This window comes from Hippocampus bargibanti, linkage group LG10 (assembly GCF_051943395.1).
Source record: "Hippocampus bargibanti isolate YZ-2025 linkage group LG10, ASM5194339v1, whole genome shotgun sequence".
Lineage (NCBI taxonomy): Eukaryota > Metazoa > Chordata > Actinopteri > Syngnathiformes > Syngnathidae > Hippocampus > Hippocampus bargibanti.
Window position 1 is genome coordinate 9,951,020 of NC_142743.1, and position 9,387 is coordinate 9,960,406.

At 38.0% G+C, this 9,387-nt stretch overlaps 1 protein-coding gene across 4 annotated transcripts in view; it reads left to right on the top strand.

Annotated features, from left to right (window-relative positions):
- Nucleotides 1-9,232, top strand: part of prkcba (protein kinase C, beta a) — a 31,518-nt gene extending 22,286 nt beyond the window's left edge. For 2 of the 4 annotated variants that reach the window (XM_089005353.1, XM_089005355.1), the window contains exons 9-17: nucleotides 52-195; nucleotides 274-447; nucleotides 530-621; nucleotides 1,981-2,043; nucleotides 2,133-2,271; nucleotides 2,776-2,856; nucleotides 2,962-3,069; nucleotides 4,521-4,661; nucleotides 5,952-6,146. In XM_089005353.1, coding sequence (XP_088861479.1) covers nucleotides 52-195; nucleotides 274-447; nucleotides 530-621; nucleotides 1,981-2,043; nucleotides 2,133-2,271; nucleotides 2,776-2,856; nucleotides 2,962-3,069; nucleotides 4,521-4,661; nucleotides 5,952-6,104 — 1,095 coding nt within the window. In that variant the 3' untranslated portion in view covers nucleotides 6,105-6,146. Of the gene's footprint in view, nucleotides 1-51; nucleotides 196-273; nucleotides 448-529; nucleotides 622-1,980; nucleotides 2,044-2,132; nucleotides 2,272-2,775; nucleotides 2,857-2,961; nucleotides 3,070-4,520; nucleotides 4,662-5,951; nucleotides 6,147-8,992 lie in introns of those variants that run through there. The other 2 variants (XM_089005354.1, XM_089005356.1) reach the window with 2 other exon arrangements.
- The last annotated feature ends 155 nt before the right edge of the window (nucleotides 9,233-9,387 follow it).

A 9,387-nucleotide genomic window follows, 5' to 3' on the forward strand; every position in this document is an offset into this window, starting at 1 on the left:
GGTTCAGAAAAGATCCTAAAAGCTCTTCCATTCAATTTTCTTTCTTTGCAGAGGGCAAAAGTTGGTCCGGGAAAGCCGTCAGATTCCTCATCCTCGTCGTTCGTCAGCAAGTATGACAGCAACGGCAACCAGGACCGTATCAAGCTCTCGGACTTCAACTTCATTATGGTTCTAGGAAAGGGCAGCTTTGGCAAGGTAACACTGCATACTTCCAAGAAAAAGAACCGGAAAGCTGAAGGGAAACTAAACTTTGAACACATATGTTCGCGATAGGTGATGCTGGCTGAAAGGAAAGGTACCGAGGAGTTGTATGCTGTCAAAATCTTGAAGAAAGACGTAGTGATCCAGGATGATGATGTGGAGTGCACCATGGTTGAGAAGCGGGTCCTGGCTCTTTCTGGAAAGCCACCATTTCTGACACAACTGCATTCCTGTTTCCAGACAATGGTAGGCCAGAATGTCAGAAATAAGGTCACTATTTTTGGATGACGGGCGCTTATCATCTTTTTTTTTTTTTTTAATCTTACAGGACCGACTGTATTTTGTAATGGAGTATATTAACGGAGGGGACCTCATGTATCAGATCCAACAGGTTGGGAAGTTTAAGGAGCCTCATGCAGTGTAAGTAACTTACCCAATGGATGTTCGCATAACACAGAATGGGAAAAATTGCTGCCAACAAATCTTATTGAACTGTTGAAATGGAACATTGAGATTCTGTCAGGATTGTGTCATGCATTTTTCATTTATTTATGATTCATGTGTTTATTTATTTGTTTACATATTGTTTTTGTATTTATTTTCATTTGTCTATTTATGTATATTTATTTACATGTTTATTCAGTGTTTATTTTTGTATTTATTTATTTGCTTATTTGTTTATGTATCTTTGTATTTATTTATGATTTATGTTTGTTTATTTATTTCTTGTTTTATTTATTTATTTGTTTTTGTTGTATGTGTTTATTCAGTATTTATTTATTGTTTTGGGAGCCTTTTACTGAACTCATCTTTATTGAGTTCATAGAGTTGCTTGTTCTGTAGCCACAAGGTGACGTAAGCCAGTGTCTTCTTGTGCCAGTCCCAAGCCCGGATAAATAGAGAGGGTTGTGTCAGGAAGGGCAGCCGACGTAAAAGCTTGGCCAAAACAAACATGCGGATCAAACCTCTGAAGATGGAGGACACTGATTTGCTGTGGCGACCCCTTGAAGGGAAAAGCCAAAAGGAAAAGAAGATTTATTTATTTGCTTATTTGTTTAAGTATGTATTTATTCATTTATGATTTATGTGTTTATTTCTTGTTTTTTTATTTATTTCTTTATTCATCTATTTATTTATATGTCTATTTATTTGTGTTTATCCATTATTTATTTTTGCTTATTTATTTATTTATTTATTCATCTATTTATTTATGTCTATTTATTTGTGTTTATCATTTATTTATTTGTTTATTTATTTTCCCCTACACTAAGTGTATTTGGCAATTGGAAACGTAACCACATGCAAAAAAAACACCAAGTCCTGAACTGACCAGTATGACATGGTAAAAACAAAAACTCCAAGCTCCTAATTTGATGTACACTCAACGCCATTATATCAATTCAAAAGCATCGGGGAACAAACTGTCTCCTAATGGGTTTATTTTGATCGTTCGTCCCTGGTTCATTGCTTCTACGGGCGTTGTCGGCAGGATGGTTAAATCATCAGGAAGCCAGGTGTTGAACAGAAAGTTGGTTTAATCTTGAAGAGAGCGGAGACATTGCGGTGTCAGCCAAGGAGGAGGCATGGAGAGGAGAGGGAGACGAACGCAATGGGAGAGCATTTATACGGCGCACAGTGTGTGACGCGATAGGATGTGACGTAATGTAGATGCGACATCATGTAAAGGAAGGAAGGATATGACGTATCAGGAAACAAAGATTACAAAGAGATGTTTAAAGATGTTTGTATAGCGAATTACCCCAACACTCCATTTTCCAGATTCTATGCAGCGGAGATCGCCACAGGTCTCTTCTTCCTGCACTCCAAAGGGATCGTGTACCGGTGAGTTTTTTTTTTTTGTCAACCCGAGAACGGCGTTCAGTCTTCTTCGAACCGTAGTATGTACTTATCACCTACAAGTGTATCCGTAGGGATCTGAAGCTGGACAACGTGATGCTCGACTCCGAAGGCCACATCAAGATTGCCGATTTCGGCATGTGCAAAGAGAACATGTCTGACGGGGTCACCACCAAGACGTTTTGCGGAACACCGGACTACATTGCCCCTGAGGTCTGTTTTTTAACTCATTAACTGGCAGAAGATGTGCAAAAATGTGTCCAATCCAGTGCCAGGGTTTTTGTCATTTTCACTCAAATTGCAGGACGCACAGAATATTAGGTTTTAAGAGTACATAAACATTCAATACAGCACAACAAACCGTAGACTCTCCTGTTTCATCAGAAAAAAAGAGTTAATTCCTAAATTATATGGGTCTCGAGTTATCTGAGCTTGAAATGGGGGTATATAAATCAATACATATTGATTTATATAGCACATTAATAACAGCTGAAGCTGTAACATGGACAAAAGACAAATGCTGCCCTCTCGTGGAAGGGAAAAACATTGCCAGAGATCTGACCAACGCTTTATCTGCACCCCCCGCAAGAAAAACCAAAACCCGAACAAATTCTGGAATGGCGCTCCACGTCACACTTTTCAATTGCCGAATAAATTTGGGAATGGCAGAGAATGAGTTAAAGTAAACAAAACTTACATTTGTGTCTATCTGTCCAGATCATAGCCTACCAGCCTTATGGGAAGTCTGTGGACTGGTGGGCCTTTGGAGTGCTGCTGTATGAAATGTTAGCGGGGCAGGTCGGTATCGTATCTGCTGTTGTTCGTTTTTGAAAAAAAAAAAAAAAAAAACAACACGTCGTGGTGACGAGTATACTTCCCATGTGTTGATGCTTTGATGTTCAGCCGCCTTTTGATGGAGAAGATGAAGATGAGTTGTTCCAGTCCATCATGGAACATCATGTCTCATACCCGAAATCAATGTCCAAAGAAGCCGTCGCCATCTGCAAGGGGGTGAGAACACTTTTGTACAAATAGGTTTAAAGGACAACCGACAAGTTGTGTCCATAATTTGTAAACTGGCTTCAAATGACTTCTACTGAGCGTATTTTAAAAAGATTCCACCGCATATAGCTATATTTTACGTTTTAAGACTCACGCTGAATATTCAGGAAGTCTTGTTTTTGAGTTGGTGACGAGTCCGTACGTGTCATCACTAAAGGAACGCCCCCTGACTGAAAAAAAAAGACACATTGTAGCAGTCCTTCCATCACGTCAATGTATTTTGCTGTATTGTTTGGTCTGAAAACCTTGTGTTGCACCCAAAAGCCACCAGAAGAGGGTGTCCAAGCTCCATATAAGGAATTTATCAGCCTGTGGAAACGGCGGTGGCCACAGGAGATCGCCATTTTGTGCCTCGTTTCTCCCCAATGTTGCCTTAAAATGGCATGGAATAAATTCTTTAATCGAATTCAAACATGTATGCTTTCCTCTTCAGAACTATTTGAATCATATTCATAACTGGAGGTGTAACAAGAAAGCATATTCTCCGAATCTGAAGCCATTGTTTTGATTCTCGAGCAATGCAAGCCGTCTTGGTGTGACGTCACAAACTGGGGGCGGGACTTTCTGAAAATGCCCAATTCGCAGCTCAATTTTTTGCAGATCTTGTACACTTTAAGTCGTTTTTATTGGTGTTTTGCATTTGAATAAAAATATCATACTGCGTGTTTTGGGTATTTTAGATGCTATAAAACTGATGTCAGTTAAGGAACAAACAAAAGTGACGTTGGTTGTCCTTTAAATGTGTCTCATTAAAATAAATACACTCTTACAAATACACGCCCTAGTGGCAGAAAACAAAAAGCCACTGCCCTACTTAACGAACATTCGGGTTATGAACAACGGTACATATGAATATTTTGTAGGAACATATGTAGTATTCTCTCCAGTTGTACATGTACATATCTTCATATAGCATATATTTTATTAAATGTTTATTTTTCAGTACAAACCAATACAGGTTACTTATACAAGCCTTAAACATATTTATATAAACCTTAAACATACTTCTATACACCTTAAAAATACATTCCATACAAAATTTAGCACTGAAGCAACTTATTGACAAATTCACCTTACGAATGACCGTTGGGAACTTATCGTGTTCGTAGGTTTGGGAGCTTCTGTATATTTTAAATCTAGGGTTAAACATTTAAATGGAAGTTAAGACCCAAAAAAGTCAGTGACTAAAATTATTGGAAGAACATACAGCTCAAAAAAGAATATTTTGGATACATTGTTCTAATCGTCGCGATTAATGTCAACATTGTGTTATCTAAGACCCATATCTCACTAAGCCGTGAGTGTTGTGAACGTAGTGAATGGTGGTTTTTGAAAAAAGTTGCAAACAGTTTGTCTCACACCGACCGAAAAGTTTGAAAGGTTTTTGTGTGATTGCCTAGCTGATGACCAAGCACCCAGGCAAGCGTCTGGGCTGCGGTCCCGAGGGCGAGAGGGACATTAAGGAACACGCCTTCTTCCGTTACATCGATTGGGAAAAACTGGAGAACAAAGAAGTCCAGCCGCCTTTCAAGCCCAAATCTGTGAGTATGTGCCGTATATACGGGGCTACTACACATGTACCGGCTTGTTCACTGTCGTGAAAGGGATTCACAAAAAACGCACACAAGTGGGTAATAACGGCAGGTAAGTCTGTTCATTCCCTGCACCCAACCATCAACCGGAACCTCGCTCACTGTCATTGTGGTTGCTAACATATTGCGACCAATGGAAATCCACTGTGTGCGATTTCATTGGTTGATGCCACATTTGCGTTTTCTATCTATTTATTTTTTTGCAGGGTGCATCCAGGGTTATAATAGTTTTGGATTCTCCATTACACAATCGTCATTTTTATTTCATTGTATCTTTTTGAAATTCAGTCTAGTGTCAGTCAGTTTTCAGAGCAAGTTTGTTACTTTTTATTTGAAAATGCAGTTTGTGCTTTAGTATTTGTTTAACAGTGTTCCCTCGCTATGATGCTGCTCACCTTTTGCACATTATTTTTTTCAGTTTATTATGCTCACAATCTGTAAAATACAGTATTATACATTGCATAGCATTGTACAATAATTAAAAAAAAGAACTTTTAGGATCAATTAAAAAGTTAAAAGATGTTCCCCTACTTACGAACATTTGAGTTACAAACGGTCCATACGAACATTTTTGTAGTAACATATGTTGCGTTCTCTCCAGTTGTACATGTACTTATGTGTATTGAACATATATTTTATTCAATGTTTATTTTTCAGTACAAATTTACTTACAAGCCTTAAACATATATAAACATTAAACATACATGCCATAGAAAATACAGCACTGAAGCAACTTACAAACGAATTCACCTTATGAACGACCTTTCGAAATGTATCTCGTTCGCGAGTTGGGGAGCGTCTGTACTGTAAAAAACATCATCTAAAAAAATAAACCCCTTTGATGCATATTTGGCTGATTTTGGAAATTTTGGGGGTAATGTAACCCCGTGTTAAATGAGGGAACACTGAATTGTTATTTATTTTTTAGTATGCATGATATTCGTTCTTATATATTAATTGACAAGGGTGAAAATGAAGGACATTTTTGCTATAATTTGTAGTTTAATTTTGATTTATAAATGTACGATCTAGTTTTAGTTTGCTTCGATTTAGTTTCATAATTAAATACATTTTTATTGTAGATTTTTGCGGTTTTTTTTTTAACTCCAAATTTGTTATTGTTTATTTTCCTCAGTTTTCGTTAACTATAATAACCTTGGTGGCATCCCTTCATCACGCTCACTCCCATCCCTCCATTTTCTCTCCCTTTTCCCTTTTCTCCCCCCTCTTCCACGGCAGTGTGGGCGTGACGCTGAGAACTTTGACCGCTTTTTCACACGCCACCCCGCAGAGCTGACTCCCCCCGATAAGGAGCTTATAGCCAACTTGGACCAGGAAGAATTCCACGGCTTCACATTTGTTAACCCGGAGTATCATTTCGCTACTCACTGACTGTGCAGTTTACACATACCCCCCAGTTTACACATACACCATATATATATATATATATATATATATATATATATATATATATATATATATATATATATATATATATATATATATATATATATATATATATATATATATATATATATATATATATATATATATATACACACACACACACACACACACACACACACACACGTGGATCAGTGCAATAGTGAGACAGAAATCACCATCATTAGCATATCCATGTTGCGTCATAAAAGGAAGTTTCACATTTTGGGGGGAAATGAAGGGAAATTGACAAACTACTTTAAAGAAGAAAAAAATACATCATGATTCCTTTTCCACAATAGAAATTAGCGCAAATGTGGAGACGTCTCTGATTTATAATAGCAGTTCTACTGGCTCCAGTTCTGTCATCGGTGCAGTCGCTTACTAAAAGCCACCATGTGATCAATCAAATGAGCCTTTCTGTTTACCTTGCATATTCATGCGCCGTCAGTATAACTGATGAGAATATTTATTTCCTGTGTATGGATGAAAAACTTGTTTGAATGATGACGAGTGACCGCCATCTTATCTCCATACTCGGGCTGGATTACATAGGCATTCAATTGGTCATGAAGAATGATATCAAATATCAATTCTTGACTTCTTCAAACCATTGAGGGTAAATCTTCGGTCTCAAGAAGGACATGATGTCAGCGCTGTTATTCTGCTCAATATAAAAAGCTTCTAATACATTTTTATTTTTACTAATTAGCTGTTTTTTTCTCCCTAAAGTTGAATTTCGGCATAAACACCAAAATATTAGGTACGACAGGTCAGGGAGGTGTCAATCGAACAATTTATTGTCATAGTTTGCACCATGTTATCGTCTTAGTTCAGTCAAAGCCAAATATTGGTTACGGCTCATGTATTGATTCTGTGAGGCTGCCAAAGTGCCGACTGAAAATGGACAGAGTGCAGTCAAGACCAGTATGTGCCAATTTAGTTATCGTCATTTTTTTATGCGCGTTAGAACAAATCTTCAGTCTTTGGCATGATAACAACGCGCGTCGAACATTGTATTAAATCCACCTGGTCATGTGACCGCGTTTGTCGTCATGCCAGGGAAGACAATTGGGCACTTAATGGAAAAAAGTCACGAAAATATCAAATGTTATTGTTGTGGGTGAAAGAAAGAAGTGTCTATGGATTGTATTATTTTTCTGTATGATTGGAAAAGTAAGAATATACTCACTGGTGCCGACCAGGACACTTGTGCTGTGTCTGTCTCGTTACTGCTGTGACACATCTCCAACAACGAGAAATGGAAAACAATTGGAATTTATTCATTGATAGATGAATGAATGAATTTATAAATGATTGAATACAAGGGACTACTTCATGCCTTTCCGACCACCGAGTAATTCATCAGGCATTTTTCGTTTCCTTGAAAACATCACACTCACTCTTCCCATCTAAAAACATCCGGCCTCGTAAATACTGTATCACCAAGCGGTGAGTATGAGAACCAGTTTTCCTTCCCCCATTAAGCCGTCCATCAAGAAATAAAACAAAAGCAGGTAGGCAATATCAACATTATTCTTTTCATGTGCTCCGCTCACAACTTCACTCCTCCCCTTGTTGTGGAATCTGTTTTATGGATCCCCGTCTGTACCGGAATGTTTCTCTCTAACGCACAAGGTGTTTTGTCTCGGGTCTGTATTGTTCGGTCAGCAGGTCTTTTTTCGGGTTTGTTTGCACTGTGTGTCCTGTTTTTGTCACACTATGACCCCAATCTTCAAGCAATTATAGTAAAATTATAGTAAAAGAAATGCAGATCACAGGTTGTATTTTTACTCAAAACCATAAAGATGGGAGGACCGTTAACGTCTGCTTAATTTGTTTTGTGAAATCACCTTTCTCAATCAAAATGAATGGAAGGTTTTTAATCCATGCAAAAAAACTTATTTCAACAAAAAAAAATATTTAGAATTAAAAAAAACTCTATAGATTATTTTTGTTTGAGATCTTTTTGGCCATCGCTAGGGGTGGCCATTTTGCCCCTTGCTGTCCACTGAAAATTACATCACAGTGAAACAGAGCTCAGATAGTTAATGTCATATGTCACAAATTAAAAAAACAGGTCAGCCTTCAACATCATGTCTTACTGGGTGGCAAATTCTCCATTTTGGGTTTGTTTAAGGCCCTGTGATGTCATTTTCTGTCACAGCAAGTGGCAGTACTGGGTAAAATGGCCACCCTTGAGATAAATACAATTGTGTGAATTTCTAAATTTTATTCATATTTCACAAACGTAATATTAAACTGAATAATTTGGTTAGACTGATGGGGGTGTATGGAAATGTATTATTCTAAACAAAAGGCTTCATTTCATTCCATCTATTTTCTGAACCGCTTAATCAAACCTTCAAAAGAAAAAAAACGCTACTTCAGATTAATGCACTTGATAAAAATAAAAATACAAAGACAAAACAAACATCGAGTCATGACATATTTGAAAAGAAAATGTGTTGAATTATACATGAAGATATTGTGCTGCTTCTGCTGATGTATGCACTGTGACACCTGGGGGCACTACAATGCACAGAGGTGGCCCATTCTCAGTTAATGGACAATTTACTGTTTGTAATCCATAAAACTTTAAATGTTGTTGAACTATTGTAGACTATTTGAAGAGTAAAATGTGACTTTTACTGCGTCCCAATCCCGCCGACCATGAATCAAAAATGTTTGTGCTTCAAAGTGAACTTTCCCTTTCTTATCCCTCATCGCTGTGCTTAAATGGAACTTCTGTTTCCTGTTGTGAGTCATTCTGCTTTAAAAAAACTCATTGAAATCCTTCATTTTTAACTTTTGTTCATTGTTTCTTTGTGTGTTAGAAATCACGCCGGGACGTGGGCAACTTCGACAAAGAATTCACTAAGATGGCGGTGGAGCTGACGCCGACCGACAAACTCTTCATCATGAACCTGGACCAGAACGAGTTTCAAGGCTTCTCCTACACTAACCCGGAGTTTGTTTTACAAGTGTGAAAGGGGGTGATTCAAAAAAAAAAAAACAAACACCAAAACCTGAACAGACCTGCAGTGTCTTTCCGTCATCTTGTCTCGATCGTCTTGTAAACCGGATTTACCCTTAACCCCCTGCTGCTCAAGTGAGGGCTGCCCACAGAGGGACTCTCATCCTCTCGAACGCAGTTGAAAAACAAACACAGGTGCCACATATTTAGAGCGCAGACCTCCGCCAAGGCACAAGGGCTCACTAATGTGCATAA